The sequence below is a fragment of the Coccinella septempunctata genome, chromosome 3, assembly GCF_907165205.1.
Source record: "Coccinella septempunctata chromosome 3, icCocSept1.1, whole genome shotgun sequence".
Classification (NCBI taxonomy): Eukaryota; Metazoa; Arthropoda; class Insecta; order Coleoptera; family Coccinellidae; genus Coccinella; species Coccinella septempunctata.
In genome coordinates this window covers 5,725,735-5,744,997 of record NC_058191.1, presented here as the reverse complement: position 1 = coordinate 5,744,997, position 19,263 = coordinate 5,725,735, and the positions used below count along the sequence as shown (strand labels likewise).

Sequence of the window (19,263 nt, the reverse complement as noted above, 5' to 3'; positions counted from 1 at the left end):
TTCCACTTTGGAATCTATTTCTGACGAAAAAGCATTAAATTTCCAAGGTGATGTGAGTTTATTCTTCGGAAAATTGATTATGAACACTTTTCGATCGACAAACGAAATGTCCCTTACGAAAGGTAATGGACTGTCTAATTGAAGTTTATTATTATTATTAGATATAATTAATATGGAAATGAAGGTGGGGTTTAACTTATAAACCCTAAATTTTTTAAACATTTTTGCTTCAGTAAGAAACAAACAGAATATGATGAAAAAAAAATCAGAACAAAGTATTACAGCATAGTCACAACCATCAGGAGTGAGCTTCAGTCAACCAATTATCCAATTAAGTCTTGATGATGTATTAACCGAACTATCACGGACAATCTTCCACACCAAAAATTTCTGATAGAGAAATTCCCCTTTTTCAACTTGAAATGGTTGAACTCTGACACCCAAACGGGTGTCAGAGTTCAGGCCATATGAGTACCTCAGCATGCCATAACTGAACCTGAATATCCGCAAGGTTATGGTCAGGTCCCTTCGAAGTACTGAGACCCGTCATACATAGTCTCTCTTCATAACGTGGCCGCTAACCATGAAACCAGAGTCTTGTCGGTGCCTTACCTTGTAGTTTTTTCAGTAACTGTTGATCGCGCACTCAACTACAACAATGGTGTCACGTACAGGGAGTATAATCCTATCCATGATGTGAAGGATATTTTTCGGAACTATTTCTTCAACATAATTGCTCAGAAGTTACTTGTCAAACATAGCCGGTTGTAGAAATTGGGCACACCAGAAGCCAAGAACGGGCAGTGGCGTATGGGGTTCCACAGGGCACTGTACCGAGTCCAGTATTGTTCCTACTGAAACTGAAGGAATCTGAACAAGCAATGTGTTTTGCAGATGATGGAGTAATTCAATACCAAGGAAGGACATGGGAAGAATTGAAAGAAAAGGAGACACTAGAGAAGTTACTTGTCAAACAGAAAGCCGGTTGTAGAAATTGGGCAGACCAGAAGCCAAGAACGGGCAGTGGCCTATGGAGTTCCACAGGGCACTGTACCGAGTCCAGTATTGTTCATACTGAAACTGAAGGAATCTGAACAAGCAATGTGTTTTGCAGATGATTGAGTAATTCAATGCCAAGGAAGGACATGGGAAGAATTGAAAGAAAAGGAGATAGTAGAATTCAACAAAACGCTAAAATGGTTCAGAAGCAATCCCTAAACACTGATAAAACAAAATATATGGTCCTCGGATCCAGCACAGCCAGTCTTTCCAATTTAGGAAAACTTGAGTTTGATAATAAGACTAACATAGCTGTAACAAAACACATTAAATATCTATGAATAACAATTGATCCCTAATCAAGCTGGAATAAACATATCAAAAATCTACCTACGACATCTTCTCTGTTCGAGTTCAGGTACCTACGTAAGCATATAACCTCAATAAACAATTGAAAATATTCCACAAAAACCTCATTGAGTCCTAAATAGCTACTGGATAGTTGTATGGAGATAGTTGTATGGGGTGGTGTCAAAAGAAACGCAGACTGGCAAAATATAATTAGCAATGTTTATATCCAAAATGTACTACTCCATATCGCTAACAACCCTTGTTGTTGAAGCGAATTTTTTAAATAAAAAAAAGACAGATCGTACATACTTACTACCTACCAGTGCAACCATATGCAAGCTTCTTTGCTGTTGGAACTTCTGTTTTGCTGGAATTTTTCAATATTTGACTCACGTCATTCCAAATTTTAGATAGAAAATCAGATTTATATTAATGGTCAATTTTAGGCGTACGGTTGTGGGAAAATTTTATAGGATTTCAAGAGAATAATCATAATCTGTTAAAACAATATGGATGCCCATTTGAAAAGAGAAAATTTTCGATGGAAATTCGAATTGAAATTTGCCAGTTTTCATGAATTCCCTCCGATTATGCCGAATATGGAATATTTTTCTGAAACCTCGCATCTGTAGAAAGCTGCAGCATATCAGTAATATCGAAAGTATACCTATTGATATTTTGAGGGAGTAAATATTCTTGACATGAAAGATCCTAATTGAAAAATGCTTAAGGCAGTTCCGGACTGGCCAGGTGAGATAGTGAGAAAAATCTCACAGGGCCCACCCCCCAATTGAGTTCTCGGGGCCCCTAGTTGTAGAAACATAAAAATATTATTCCTTCTGAAATGTTTTTTAAGTGACTATTTCACTCATTCCATTCTTAGTGAGAAAGTTTTCATAGCAAAACTCGTTTCACAGCTATAAAACATGCTCGAAGCTTCCTTTAGTGTCATTTTCAGTAAGGTTGAAGGAAGCTTTAAAATTAGTGAGTTTGATTTATTGAACTGCCCGTTAATAAGTTAGTTTGTCAGCGGTAATTATTTGACATTTCTCAAAATCTTAAGGTTTCCATGAATTTGTCAGATACTGGGAGAGAACAACCTAAAGAATTTCATAAGATGCAGAGTCCTCCGAGATAGTTTAATATACATATAGTCGTATAATTTTATCAAGGTCATGGGAAAACACCCTTTACTCTATAGTTGCCCCTCTTTATCTTTATTTTTCGTTCTTTCTTGGCGGCTGAAGTTGATACACATGTGATATTCAGTTTCCCATTTCACGGTTCGTTTTTTTATTCATTATTTTCATTTATGTTTAATCCTTATATAAATTTTTTATTTTTTGTCCATTAGAGTCCCCAATTTTTCGAAATCTCACTCGGCAAGTATGGGCCAGTCTGGCAGTGGCTTAAGGTCTTCATTCGCGTCTATCGATTCCTTTCGATTGCAATTATTCATTTCAATTTCATAGGCGAAGGAATGGAACGCCAGGATGCCATTTGTCATGAACGGTAGAGTTTTCATTTCATTCCTATCAATAAAACTGGGCCAAATATTTCCGAGAGATATGAACCTGAACGTCACCTCTGGCCAATTTGAAGAACCGGAATTGTAAATTCTCCATGAGAAACCAATTCGATCTCACAGCACGAATGTCCTTTTATTGTCAAATACTACATCAGGCTTTTTATGACGTATTTATCGATTGTCGCCACGAAACGAGGCTCAATTCTTCCAGCACTCAACGGGTCTGAAACGTCGGTTCAATTCATAACCTCAAATTCTTCCGATTTGCATAAGGCAGCTATCGGCTATTATGCCACGCTTATGGCTCGCATGCGAGGAATCGAGGAATGAAGAGTGCCTTGCATGCTACGAAAATGTGTTCGAATAAATCAAGCAAGGTGAGATGGGCTTCACCCATTCGACTTTTGCAGTATTTCGCCTTCCGCTTCTGCCCTGTCTCCCTTCATGTGCAATATAGAACTTTATATGCATCATTATTCGGAACTGATGGGAGACCTTTCAATTTTGCCTTGGAGTTTGTTTTGCTCTTTTGTTATCAGGTTTCATTTGTATGAGAGGAACGATTGAATTACATCATGATGGTTTGTTCAGTTTTTGACGTTTAATTATATGAAAATGCCACAAATCATATTCAATAATATTTTTTTTTACACTCTTTCGCATTGGTAAGGAGAAGTGGAGCTTTCTCCGTAATCGTTAATATGTTACTGCACTTTGATTTTTTCACATGATTGTTTGGTTTTGCGTTCTTTCATTATTGTTCATTCCAATTCAGTTAACTATCAGAGATAATTTGATAAATTCATAATTATACGTATTGAGTTTTAAGTTATTGGATTTTGAGGTGCTTTAGATTGTGTCGATTGAATATTTGGGAAGGCGTCAATCATCCTATGATATTCGTAAATAAAAGAATGAAACACTCACTATTCCAAAACTTAAATTTTCCATTGAAGATGATGACCGATCGGGAAGGCCAGTTTCTGTATCAGTCTCCGAAAATATCGATGCAGTTCATGACATGATTTTATCAGACCGTTGAATTGGGCTGAAACGGATATCTGAAGCACTGAATATTTCATACGAACGCGTTCATCATGTAGTTCACGTCAATTTGGACATCCGAAAAATTGCTGCAAAATGGATCCCCAAATGTTTGAAAGTTGACCAAAAGCGTGCAACGGTAGAAGCATCGCGTTCGATCTGTGCTCGATTTGAAAACGGTGTAGACTTCTTAAACCGAATTGTTACTATGGGAAACAAAGCAACAATCGATGGAATGGTGACACTCCAAGACCTAAGAAGTGTCGTGTCCAAAAATCTGCTGGAAAAATTCTTGCTCAGTTTTTTGGGATTGCCATGGAGTAATCATGATTGATTTTTTGGATAAGGGTAGAACAATAACCGGAGATTACTATTCAACATTACTGACCACTCTACGGGAAAAAATTAAAGAGAAAAGAGGCGGCAAGCTATGCAAAGATGTTTTGTTTTTGCAGGACAATCTCATGTTGCCGTGCAAAAAAATTCGTGATTTGAGGTTTGAATTAGTAGAACACACCCCTTCAACAGATTCGGCTCCATCCGACTATCACATCTTTCCTTCAACTGAAACAAAGTTTAAAAAGTCGTAAATTTTCTTCCAACGAGGAAGTAATAAAAGCTGTGAAGGTCTGGTTTGTAGAGCAAGAAGAAATTTTTTTTTTTCGATAGGTTTAGAGACGTTGTAGGTTCGCTCTATTAAATGTGTCCAATTAAGAGGAGAATATGTTGAGTAATGAAATATTTTGTCATTGAAATTTTGTTTGATTCTATAGTAGGCTAAGAATTTTTCTATATATCCTCGTATTTGTCATTTTCATACATTTTTCTTCATCATCCGTCCTTGAGAAACTCAGCATACATAACATCTATGGAGGGTGTCTCCAACTGAAATCCTGCGAGAGGCACGAATTTTGCTCTACACCATAAATATATCCCCCATATACAGGGTGATTTCTTTAAGTGTTTAATTAGACGCATTCAAGGCAGGAAGTGTAATAGAGATTCAAGATATTGGATTTTTGTGTTAGAGTACATGAACTTGAATTCTAAATTTTCACCGGAAACGAATGTGACTTCGTTATTTCAAATGCATCACTCTGTATGCATACGTATTTCAATTCTTCGTTCAATTCTACACTGATCTGATGTAAGTTATGCGCAGCCACCCAAGCGATTTTGAATTATAGCCTGATTATCAAATTTTTTTAAAATAAGATTGTGACAAATTAGTGTCCCCCATTATAAGATTATAAGAGTAAGACAAAGTACGCTGATATTGTTTTGCCCTATAACTTATGAGGAAATATTATATAGGGTGCCTTGAACAGGACTCCAAAGTGAGCCTCAAGAAAACTATGATATCTCAATTTTTTCAAATGGCAACCCTATAATTTTGTAATTGCAATCGATTTCTCGTCAAAAACTACTTAGGGTGTCCCAAACATTTCATGAATTTTATTATAGGGTTGCCATTTGAAAAGAATGAGATATCATAGTTTTATTGAGGTTCACTTTGATCCCTGTTTCAGGCACCCTGTATAATATTTCCGTATGAGTTATAGAAGAAACAGTATCAGCGTACTCTCTCTTCTATTCCACTTCCACTTATTTGTGACAATCTGTTTTCCTTTTTTTCAAAAAATTTGATAATCAGGCTATAATTCAGAAATCGTTTTAGTGGCTGTGCATATCATACATCAAATCAGTGTAGAATTGGACGAAAAATTCCAATATATGTAAATATGCAGGGTGTTGCATTTGAAAAAAACGAAGTCACATTCGTTTCCGGTAAAACCGGAAGTAGATTCCGCTTGAAAATATTTTACATGAACTTGTCATGTACTCTAAAACGAAAATCCAAAGTCTTGAATCTGTATTACAATTTCTTCTTCTAATACGTCTAACGAAACACTTAAAAAAATCACCCTGTAAAATCAGAGTACTTGAAAATTTTCTCCACAAATATATATATTCGAGATTTATCACCAACAGTTTGATTTTTTCACACTGCCTTTTTCTTAGAGCAGTATTGGATGAAAGGTACCCATCAATCCTGAAGTGTTAAATCATGAAAAATTTCAATTCTAACACTTTGACCATTGAATCCCTATAAGAGAAACGGGTCAGTCCGTTCTGAGAGAGTTGTACTATTACATGATCCAGTTTGCCGTTTATCGAAATCTTGGCGCAAGCTTCGGTGTGAGTTAATAACAAATTCCATTGTTTCCTCATCTGAAATTGCTACGCTGCGCTGCATGTATTGCGGATATTCAACTAACTCATTTTTATCGAAATTACAGTAGCAACATGAGACAATCGGTTCTTCTCAACGCTTCTGAGACCGCCACTGGTACCTAACTATTTCATTCTGAACTATGAATAGATTTTATCATTTGTTCAGTTATGGATTTTCATCAAGTATCGGCCACATCAATTCAATATTTCATTAACTGTACAATTGACATTGAACAGAATTTCGAAGAAGAACAGGTGTCAGGAAAATTCGTCATATCCGAGCTTTTATCAAATTCCGATCGTAGGCAGATCAGATATTTCTGTTAGTACAACAATTGATCCTTCTCTAATTGTATTATAATGACAATATTGAAATCGCTCACACAAGGTTGGGTCTATCGGATTTCCATCAGAATTCAATCAGTCCCTGTGAACGGTTTTAGTATTTAATCAAATTTTTGGAGAAAGTCATTTTTAATACATCGTGTTTTCATTAATTCAGTTGATGTATGAATTACATCCTATGAACCAATGAAACCAATGAAAGGTTTAATTTTCAATTTCATTGTAATCCGGTAAAGCGAACTGATTGGTTTCATTATATGGGGCTCCATTTGATTTTTACTCCTATGTTCATTCAATTCGCATCGAATTTCTGGCGGGTGATTTTGGAGCCGAAATTCTTCTATGAAAAATATATCGAATTCAATGAAAACCATAGAAATAATGATATACATGTTCGTCTGTAAAAGTCATCGACATAGAGAATGGATTGAACTCGCATAAAAGTGTCTGCTCTGTAGAAAGAGAGGAAGCTTATATTTTATTTTTTTTGGTGTAGCAGGGGGAAAATCTGCAAGACAGACGAATCACCCTCTCCTGGAGGGGGAACAGTGTGGGGTTTCTCACTCTCCTGAGTTCGAGACCCACTAAAAACCCTCAAATGCTTCTTGAATTTTGATTCCGGGCATTTGCCTATAAACCGTTCATCTCTTGGTCGGTTTTCTTCTCGCACACTATCGTGCTGTGGTTTATGTGTTTATCCTCTATTGGATTAACACTTTATTGAATTTTTCAATAAGAGTCTGTTGTTATTTTAATCTCTTTTTAAGTGATCTCTTGGTCTCCTTCGGTAAAGGAAGCTTATATGCTGCCAATACTTCTCTCTTTTCTATGGACATAGACGTGAATTTGTACCAATCAAAATTCTTGAAGAAGATAACAACTTGCCTCATTTTCGGTAGCCCCTTTCAAATTAATCTGTGACACTACACATCTAGGTATTATTAATATCAACAATATTTCTCACGAGTAAAAAGCTGATTGTAGTTGCCGAAAAGATATTCATTGTCATTTTGTAGGAATCATTAGGTCCTGATGAAAACAGGAAAAGGAAATTAGTCAATTCTTTTAAATAAAACTTTCAATAATTTATGATTGAAAAGAAAATTTCAACAATTCAAAGTCCGAATATCCATTACGATTGCTTAATTAGCAATGAAAACTAAATAAAAATCGTTCGTTTTGCAGCACAGAGTAACCGTGGGTCAACAATTGCGTTTTAAATGCAAACCCAGGTTAATTCTATTGTGTTATTTTTCACATCAAACGTCAAACGTGACATAAACAGAAAAAAAAATTGTTTAACTTTTTTCCTATTTTGATTTATGAAGCTGAGGATATGATTTGATTATGAATCTCAGTTCATCATCCGTATCTGCTTCGTAAGCGAAATCATTTGTTGAAATCAGTCAGTTGGATGTAGAAGAAATCAGAACATTACCGAATTCAAGCATTCATCTGTGGAATTTCTGTTGAATAACCGCCGTCTTTTATTTCCAGATTGGATATGAAGCCCGTTCTATTGGTTCTGCTTTCTCTACATCTCCTTCTGGTGGAAGTGTCAACTAAACAACGCTCAAAAATGTTCAAGTCAGGACATCAGCGGCTTTTATTGGAAAAACAATTGAACAAAACTGACATCAACTTGTGCGATATCAAAGGAAACTCGGAACAGATACATTGCGTCTGTTCGGAGGGATGGCCTCCTTTCAACAGGACACGGGCGGAGTGTTGGATCTTTTCTGAAATTGCACGGGACAACAATGTAAGGAAATAACATTATGTTTCAGAAACTCAACGTGGGCAATTAAGAACTTCAACAACGAAATATCATTCCAATTAACGAATGGTTTCGATGAGGCATGCTTTGATTATAGATAGATAGAAAGATTGATATTGATAAATATTTCATTTATAACGTGCATTCAAAAAAAACCGTGATCAAATCGGCTATGCAATTTTGAGGGTTTTTGTTCTGTGACTCAACGTATTTGATTTCCAAAATGTAAACATAGATGATGTTAACCTAACGTGCGTTCAAAAAAAAAAAATTCGTCGTCAAGTAGGAACGTTGATATTCGGTGTCTGAACGTAGGTCTTTTCTTGAATTACTTCATGTTAGTCATTTTGTGCACCTATTTTCAAAAATCTGTTATAAGAGCAAAAAACATTTTATTGAAACAAAATTATAAAAAATAACAACATTAATATGTGCAATTTATGTTTTAAAAATATCATCCTTCAAATGGCAACACAAGTGACTGCTTTGATGCAAATCGATTCGGACTTCTTATCATAGCTTGTCTGACCAGTTCAATATTTTCGGGTGTTCTGACTTTACGTATACCTCCACGACAATTTGATACAACATTCCCTCTAACATCAAAATCTCTTTGCACTTGCACAACTGAATTACTCATTAGGAATTGTTTTACGACATAAATTCTTTGATTTATCGGAAATTTTTCCATGTTCCATGATAAATTAAATTGCAACTTTAGACGTATAGGAATGTGTCAGTAAAATTATCAAAATCAAATTATTATTACCACAATGAAACTATGAAAAATAGATTAAACCAGATGCCTAACCTTGTATGATGACATTAACCAATTTTGTGTCGGGAGGCACTTTTAATGAAAAGTTAATTTCGCCGAAAGTGAGAGAAGCATTTCTCCCATTGAGTCAGATCCAAGAATCCAAACATTCTGAGGCGGTTAGAAAAATTCTTGGTAAAAATTTTAACCGATGTCCACTATTTTCATATTATGTAAGAGACATGAATCTTGAACGGATCGTGGTATTATATTTTTTTTTTAAAGGTTCTACCTATTTCAGTAATACGAATAGAGCACAGTAAGAATCTCAATATGTTTAGTTATTCTCTATAAATATTGAATTGATTTGGTCGTTACTCAAAATCCATGACTAAACTAAAGAACTGAATAACATGAAAATAAATATTGGACAATTTATCAAAATTCAATTTAGCTATGAAAAGGCATGATGCTTTCTACTTATTCATAACGGCCTACTATTAAAGTTCCAATAAAGAAAATAGGTCCCCCTTTTTGCCATAAACTGGTGCATACCGAACTCCAATTTTTTTTGGATGCTATAAGGATAGGTAATCAATCTTTTCAATTTTCTGATAACATGTCAATCTTTATGAAAACAAACTGATGTTTTTCATTCAAAAACGTGTGGCATAGAATATGCCAACACATACTCCAGCCACTTGAGATAAAACCCGAACAGAGGTTCGTGGAGCTTCTGTCATCATATTGTCATTATTGTTGAATAACTCTGAGGTTTTCTTCTGTGGTCGACCAGTACTTTTTTTTGCTTGAACATACCTGTTTCGTCAACATATCGCAAAACAATACTTTCGAAAGATTGATTCTTTCAGCTATATTGGGATATACATTAGGAATGTAGCTAAAACATTAAAGAATACTTTCACTGTCCTATTTTCCCTCCAATTTTGAAGTGGGATTCAATAACAAATGCTCTTTACACGTCCGTAAAAACCATCTTTATGATTTCCTAATAATTTTAATTCAACAACAATCCAAAACGCTAACTTCTAACTTGACAGTTCACCTGGAAAATAGTACCTATAGCAAAAGCTTACTCCATTCACTTTTATTTTACTCCATTCACTTTTATTTTAGCACTCGGTTGGCCATGGAAATTTGACACATTTCACTCTGTATAGTACGAAAATGTGGGATTATGATGCTTGTCAAAACATTTTTGGGTTATGAATCAGCGCTATGTTGTCCCTTCAACGTAAAAGACTCAGTATTTATACGTATTTCACCACAATGTCGAATCACTTCGAAAAAAATGTAGTCGAAAAATATGTGCCGAACATAATTGAAGTTTTTACAATCTGATTGAAGGCACACTAAATCCAGTTAATTGCATGGAAAATACAAGAGATTACTATATGCACTAGCTTGAGGAGAGTTAATGTTGGTCATCTTTTTTGGCTAGAGTTTGAATACGTTACATTAGTTGTAGATGTTCAATTCTTCAACAAAAATCATCTTGCATCAATGGAAGTGAAAGGAATTGAAGGAAAATTCAGGTCAAGAGGAACTTGACCTTTGAAGAAAAATTTCACATGAATAAACAATTAACAGGACAAGAGGCCCGTATTTGTGGCTGTTTATCTTAATACTATATGATAATGATATAATAATAATATTCATGTATTTATTGGTACTAAGACATTTACAATGTATAGGACAAATCAAACGAAAAATAGAAAAATCATTCTTTGGGAACTTATCCTACGATGACATTAATCGAAAATCCTGAAGTAACTTTTCGCATTAATCCTTCCAAACATAAAATTCTCAAATGCCACTACTTTTTTGGGTCTCCCAATAGAAGAAAATTCTTTGTCATCCTCTTCATTCACAATCTTTCTAAATGTGGAAACATTGAGCTGAAATATAAGTCGTTTAGATTCGGATGAAACATTATATAAATTCACTTACAATGAATATGTTCAATACCGTCTGACGTTTTATGGATTTTAAAATATCAGGGTATAACTATTTGAATGAGCAGACCTGAATTCTAAATAGCACTTCCTGAAACCCTGTCTTCTCTTTTTTTCAATCACTTTCAGCATTTTCGTAATAAAAATTAATATTATTTGTAGCAACGGCGTTATGACATTAACGACATTTCATGAGTGCCAACCTTACTCCGTTCTAGTAAGAAAAACTTGAGAAAATTATTTCATGGCCAACCGAGTGCTAAAATAAATGTGAATGGAGTATATGTTTAGACACGAAATATCGACGTTCAAAATTCCATAGCCTACTTGAAGAATTTTTTTGAACGCACGTTATTTCAAAAGATACCACCACAAATCATAAAAAGAAGAAAATTTCATATAAGCTTTCTTGATTCACTCCTTTATGAAGCCTGCACACTCGCTCTTATTTGGAAGATACCTATTCTCTCAATATATTCATAGATTAATCTATGAATATATTTACGAGACTTCAAGATGACAGTGAAACTCTCATAAGAGACCGAGAAAAGTCTAGTGTCGTCTAGACAACCAAATATCAAGCCCCGTCTCGAAAACTAGACAAGACGTGGGCATCACGTAGTTTTATGAATGCAGTGAAACTGCAGATATACCTATTAAAAAAACATTCCATTTTCAGATGATTAAAATATAAGATCACCACATCCAGTACTTTTTATGAGTACATAGAATCGAGTTATACTTTACGATTTTTCAGGTGAAAGAAAATCCGTTTGTCAATTTGCCCTTTGCCCTTTTATTCTTATTAAGTCTGATGAGAAGCTGTTTTTACATCTCACCATTTTTCCACAGGTTTGGCACTTGTTCTCCACCCAACCATGGCTGAAATCGTTAAAAATGATGATAAGACCAGAAGTGAAATTTTTTCATCTACCTAAAATAATATTCACCTATTTGAACAAACTCGAATATTTGTCAATTGTATATGGGGTCATTGAAGAGCTACCCTCATATGCTTTCGCTGAATCCACAACTCTGGCTGAAGTTGTACTCTCAAGCAACCATATAGAAAAACTGTCAGCTCATTGCTTCTACAACATGCCTTCTTTGACTTCACTCCAACTGGACGATAACAAGATCGAAGAACTCCATAAGGAAATGTTCATGAAATTACCCATCCTGACAAAACTTGTTCTGAGTAGAAATAATATTTCCATCATCCAAGATGGAACCTTCGCCCACTTGACGCAACTGGAGGAACTCTATCTTGACAATAACAGGATACGGGCATTGAACCGAATGATCTTCATGGAACTCGGCCACTTGAAGATGCTCATGTTGGGTAGCAACAAGATTCGTAACATAGACGATTTAACTTTCGAACAACTTTGGGAGGTCGTGGTAAGTGATGAAAATATTGTATGTCTTTATATCTATATGAAAAATAATCCCCGAATCATTAAGTCACACCATAATTTGAGAATTACTTTTATGTTTCCCCACTGAAGTTCTCTAAGGACTTGTGAGGAAAATTAAGAAAATTCAGCAGACAATTGGAGAATTTAGAAAACAACGTATATGAGCGCGAATTCCGAGGTGATATCATGATCAATCGATAATCTATCGGCAACTTATCGATCACGAATTCGCTAAGGCATTGTCGGCCATCTAATTATATCCGACAGTTTTTATGTCAACAACATTGAATCGGGGAAATCGATTATTTGAGATACCAATTCGCTCGGACCCGTCAATTTCTGATTCGAGGGAAACAAATTTACCGCTCTTTGCATCCCCGTAACTGCAACCCCCTAATGGCAGTGAGCACAGCCCCTTGATTCTGAAGAGGAATGAGCGATACCTAATGTTCAAAATCTTATCGAGTACTGTCTGAAATTTCGATTCAAAATTTCCATCGATAGGTAACGAAATAATGGGATAGTGGAAGAGTCCTGAATTTTGTAATTAGTTTATTACCAGGATTTTGGTTTTGTCGATATTGAGTCTAAGACTGATAAGTCCACCAGAAAGCCTTCAAACAGATATCAGCCTGGAGAATGAAACTCTAGAACAGGTCAAGCAGTTCGAATACTTGGGAAGCTTCATAAAAACTAGGGCTAACCTAGACACGGAAGTACACAATCGTATCAATCCCGGCATCACGGGCATTCTGGAAGCTACAAAACAGAGTGTTTCAACATCACGATCTCAATCTGAAGACCAAGACAGCTGTTTGCAAAGCAGTGGTCCTCTCAACGCTTCTTTGCGGAAGCGAAAACTGGACTGCCTACAGGCGACACATTAAACAGCTTGAACAAACGCAACAACTCAATCTAAGACGAATAATGCAGATCAAATGATTCCACGAAGTTTCGAATTCAGAAGTCTTGCAACGCGCGAATTGAACAATAATTGAGACTCAAGTAACGAGGGCCTGACCCAGATGGATCGGCCACATTCTGAGGATTGGTGATTACACAAACATACATTGTTCACAGAAGTCATGAAAAGCTAACAGATGAATATTAAGAGGTTATATAAAAACAACATCGTGCACTGTCCGATTATAAAATTCGTCAATGGAATGAAAAACATTGACCGACAACAATTGAAGCGAACCCCACCGCCGATCTAACAAACGTCACATGAAATCTAACAGGGCCGCCGCCAGACATTTTGCCGCCCCGGCAAAATAAAATTTCGCCGCCCCCGCAAAATGATATTTTGCCACCTTGCTGGGACTATATTGAGTTTAAGTACATCATTCTTTATGGAATAACGTACATCATGTTCAAAATGTAGATATTCAGAGAGTTGAGTCTTTTTTATAAATTTATATGCCTTAGTAAATGTTATATATCTACTAACGACGCCGGCGCCTTTATCATACAGTAAAATATTTACAGTAAAATGTTTGAAAAATGCAGATATAGAACTGAACTTCAATATGATTCAATTTGAATTTCTAAACTACACAGATAAAAAGATGAAAATATAAAACAGTCTCAATTCGTTTAAACACGATATACTATTGTAAAGGGTTAATAGGTACTCTTGCTTCTCAAGTATTTTAAATTCCTCTAGAAAATTAAAATTTCAATTCAGTTTGGCAAACAGAATATAAAAATTATTTCTGAATTATCTTGGAGGCCGTCCCAAAAAACTATACAGTCTGTGACGTTTATCAAAGAGACCGACTGGCTAGAGACAAAAAAGGGACAGTGAGTGTGCAGTGAAGATATTTACAGGCTGACTTTGATAGTTATTTATTAGTAGAATGCGGCATCCTTGATCGTTTTTCATCTGTCGGTATTCCCCCTGTTTCTAGTTAAGTGAACATACTTTGAGAAGGACATATATGAATTGTTTGGCGACCCAAAGCAAAGCCGCCTTTTCGATTTCACTCTAATAATAAATAATGTCCGTCTTTTCGCGTTTGAAAAAATTGGTATCAACTGATTTGCCGCCCCCAGAATGTGCCGCCCCGGCAGGGTGCCCGGCTTGCCGGTCCTGACGGCGGCCCTGAAATCTAAGTGTCCCCACAGACTGGAAATCCTGCGAGTGTCTAATGATCAATCCAAGCAATTTCACACCTTTATTCATAATATAATCAACACGAGGCCTGAAACTCATGTCTCAGTCATAAAGCACACCCAAATCACTGATTTGATCTACCCTATAAGGGAAACGGTTAGACCGTGAAAAGGTGCAGTCAACTCGAGGGCTACTGCGATAGATGGTCATGTGCTTTCACTTGTCGACATTAAAATGCGGTCTATTATACTCACACCAGCTCGCCAATCCATCAAGATCAGCTCGGATATTGCGAGCGTTCTTTTTATTGTCAATTGCAAAATATCATCCGCAAAAATCAGGAACAGATAATGCCAAAAGCAACAAGATCATTGAGCAAAATTAGGAGGACACAAGTGGCTGCCCTGAGGAACACCAGAATTTACCGAATAGCATCAGATAATGCCTTCCTAATATAAACAAATTGAATCTTCAACTTAAAGTATGACACAATTCATCTGAGCAGAGAACCCAATATACCAAATTGGATAGGTTTACATTAAAGTATTGAGTGGTCGACAGAGTCAAACGCCTTCGAAAGAGTATAAATGACCTCAATCTAACGCCCGCTTTCCAATGCATCAATGGAGTACGGCGTGAAAAGTATCAAGTTAAAAAGTTTGAAGAGGCGATGCAAAAAAATTACTTCAAGATAATTAGTGATGTAGGAGCAGAGAAATAGCAGAGAATCGTTTTCCTGTATCTCTCTGACCCTAAACCACTAATCATCTTGGAGAATCAAGTTAGTTTCAATACTTCTGCTTTCCAAGAAACCATGTTACCGGTGAGACATACCAGGCACAATCTTCATATAGATTCTATCATACAACAGAAGTTCAAAAAGTTTAGGTATGGCACTAATGGTGCCATACCGGATAGGTGTCACGAAACTTTCCTTCCACGTGGATGGGAAGCCAACGGATTCAAGAGATCTGAAGATCATTTGAAGAGGGATGAAGAACATCTTCGTAATATAACAGTCTGAATCTGACCTGGATCAGGTCCCTTATTAATATTTAAGCTTTTGAATTTCTGAAGAACTTCGATCAATTCAAGCTTCGAGATACCACCCACATCAAAACAAGAAGTCGCCCTCCGTCATCCCAGAAGGTGGATTGGAGGACGCAACGAAAACTGACTCGAAATGATTTGGAAATCCGTTAGCAATGCCCCGATGACTAGTGAGCAAATTCTCGCCATAAAGGTCTTCAGAAAAAACACCTTTGTCATGACGTTTTAGATTTCATTTATTCATTCATTCCTGCATTCCGTTACCGAGAATAAATCTACAAAAAGACCCAAAAACAAAACTATCGGTGCGATCAAACTTATAATTTCTTAGGGCTACTTGCGACTGTGTGCCCTCCTGTGACCTACAGATCCTTCCACACTCCTGGCATGGTTAGTCACCAACCTCATCTGACCGCTGCTGTATTCTTCTCGAGTCTCCATTATAACTGTGGACCAAAGACCTCCACTGTGACCTGTCTAACGCTAGTTGTTTCCAGTTATGATTGACATCAACGGATTTTAGGGATTGATGCAGTATATCGTTAAACCTTAAACCGCTTATACTGGCCTCGTGGTTTCCGAGCTCCCTCTGTGAATTCGATATACAGAGCTATTTTGGTGAGTCTTGTGTCTTGCATCCTCAGAATGTGGCCGCTCCATCTGAGTCGGGCCCTCGTTACTTGAGTCTCAATTGTTATACAACTCGCGTGCTGTAAGGCTTCTTCATTTGAAAATTTGTGGAACCATCTTGTGTGCATTATCTGTCTTAGATGATGTTGCTGCGTTTGTTCAAGCAGTTTAATATGTCTCCTGTAGGGTGTCCAGCTTTCGCTTCCGTAAAGAAGCGTTGGGAGGACCACTGCTTTGTAAACAACTGTCTGGGTCTTCAGATTCAGGTCGTGATAATGAAATATTCTGTCCTTTAGCTTCCAGAATGACGTGATGCCGACGTTTTAGATCAACAAAATTCCAAAAGGCATTTTTTTATATGGCCCTCTACCCGATTAACATGGGAGGCATAACAAGAATTGGCAAGCGACTTACATTGCTTTTTCAAACTGCAAAACACAAGATAATCTTCCTAAGACTTAGATACGTTATATTTTTCAAGAAATCGTTTTCTTCACAAATACAAGTTGTTTCAAGTCTTGTGAATACCATAAAAGAAATTTGATTCTCTTTAAACTCGTCTTAGGAAGGAACTCATTAATACCCTCGTAAACATAATTGAAAAGAGTGTCTACCAGAAAATTAACAGGTACATCATCCGGCAACGAATCAACCCAATCAAGGGAACTAAAATAGGCGTTCAAGCCCTCGAAATCGACCTTCCTTAAATTATATGCAGAGTCGTTCATGATCATTTAATACCTTACTGAAGAATTTGAAGTTAAATGAAAGTGCAGGTTGATCCGCATCCAGTTTAGAAGAAACATCAATCGCACAATCAACTACGGCATCCTGTTGTTGGTTGAACACCAAGTCCAACACTTTACACTTTGCCATGAACATTCTCCACTGCATTTACCTGGTGGACACAATAGAAACTATCAACCAGAGCTTAAGCTCTGGGATTTTCATTAATTGTTTTTAATTATCATTTTTCTAGCAGAAAAAGTGTTCAATGAATGGAAGTATGTCATGTTAATATAATTGATGTTTCTTTACAAATAAACACGTTTCACCGTTTTCATCATAAGACAAGATATTTATAGATTTCTTCTTTCCTTGATGAGAAATCTTGGTATTAGCATAAAATTTTTTGTCTTGCACCAGTAATAAGAGGTTTTGGACGTTCATTTAAGAATAGTCACTTATTTTCTGATGTTCTACTAGAAATATGTATTACTCGATATTATCGATTCACCTTGTTACGAGGCATGGCACTGATTTTTTACTGTTTTCAAGAAGCCTTTGAAATAAAAAAAAATTGGTTGCTCAATTTCGTATTCGTGTAATAAGTAATATTGTACATTTAATAAACTTCTTCCTCATCAGACATTGTTCTTTCTGTGAAATTATTGTACTCGGAATCCAAAATCTATGAATGGTTGAATCATCAGAATCGTGCTCCCTATCGTGTTACTGGAAATCATAAATTACTCCACGAAACTTTAGTTATCCATAAATCTCCAATGAAACAGCGAATGAATGCCATAGTTAAATACCGGAACGATATGTTATTTACATAATTTTATTACATTGTAAGTCTTGTTTTTGTGACACCTCGCATAGCTCCCCCATTAATTATTCCGTTTGGAGCCAGCTTTGGAGTGTGCATATTTACATATCGATCCCCATCATTCTTCACGAAATTCACAAGTGTAGGCGGCGTATATTTGGAGGAATACGAGATATCCAAAAGGTGGAAAAATTGATTCTTATTTTTCGCAGCTGACGAGGTGAAAATGGGAAAATGAGAGCTCAAATTTCAAAATTGCATTAAACCATTTTTGAATTAGTTCAATGAAATGCATGCTCTCATAAGATGGTAGGAATTTTCAGATATGAAGGATATGTTATTCTTTAGATTATTCTTGTCTAGTCCTCATTTTATCACTCAAATTTCTTTTTTGTTCGTTTCATTATTATTTTATGATGTGATATGAACCAATATTTATGTTAGTTATCGTTTTGACGAACGGATATGTCTTTATATTTCAAATACTTCAGATAAAACAATTTTAAATGCGAAAATACGAAATCACACAAAATTTTATTTCGATGTATTTTGTTCAAAACAAATGGCTAGATACATGCGGGGTAATCAATAACTGCCAAGGTAAACGTTTTTTTCAACAAATAAAAATAAAGGTGATAGAAAAAATTTCCTCGTATTAAAACTATTGGGGAAAATGGAATAATTCATAACACCGAAGCTCAACAAGCAGAGTTTTTTGGAGAACATTTTTCAAAACTCTTTAATGATACATCGCAGGACAACTTTGAAAGATGCATGACTCCATGATAAACGACTGGCACGAAAAATTTTTCATGAATAATTGCAATGAAGCAAGCAAGAAGAATACTTTGATATTCTGCAGAGTCAAAAAAAAACACATCTCCAGGTCCTGACTTTATATTTTCTATATCTTGTATGCTGGTGAAAAATTTAAGCCTCGAATTCCACCTATTCATAAAGTCTATCTTCCACTTTTATCTGAACAACCAATACTTTCCACCAGAATGGAAATAAAATATAAATAGTATACTGTATTTAGTGGGCTGTGGGCTGTGGGGACTCTAGCCTAAACAGTCTTACTTTATTGCTGATGTTTCGAAATATTTTATTTCTTTTGAAAAAAAAACTTGAAAAAGTGTTTAGACTATAGTCCCCACAGCCCAATAAATACAGTATACGAATTATAATCTAAGGACGCAAAATCCATATTATGGAGATATTATAGTTATTCCCAAATCCAATAATAACCACAAGAAAATGAACAATTACAGGCCAATAACGCTAACTGTCCAATATCGGAAAATTGATTCGAAAAAAAAAATGAAAATCAAACTATCAGAAGCAATTGCAGAGCGCATTCTCAAACACTAGTTTGGATTCAGGGATCACTGCTCAACACTCCATCTACTTACAATGCTGTCATCAAATGTACAAACTGCCAAACTGAGCAACCTGAAATCCGCTGCTTTATTTTAAGATATCAAA

General features: G+C 36.0%; 1 protein-coding gene across 3 annotated transcripts in view; it reads left to right on the top strand.

The window, feature by feature from the left end:
• The window catches only part of LOC123308917 (connectin), a 373,496-nt gene that overhangs the window by 226,790 nt on the left and 127,443 nt on the right, over positions 1 to 19,263 (top strand). For all 3 annotated transcript variants that reach the window (XM_044891725.1, XM_044891726.1, XM_044891724.1), the window contains 2 exons: positions 8,000 to 8,264; positions 11,865 to 12,413. In XM_044891725.1, coding sequence (XP_044747660.1) covers positions 8,007 to 8,264; positions 11,865 to 12,413 — 807 coding nt within the window. In that variant the 5' untranslated portion in view covers positions 8,000 to 8,006. The remainder of the gene's footprint in view (positions 1 to 7,999; positions 8,265 to 11,864; positions 12,414 to 19,263) is intronic.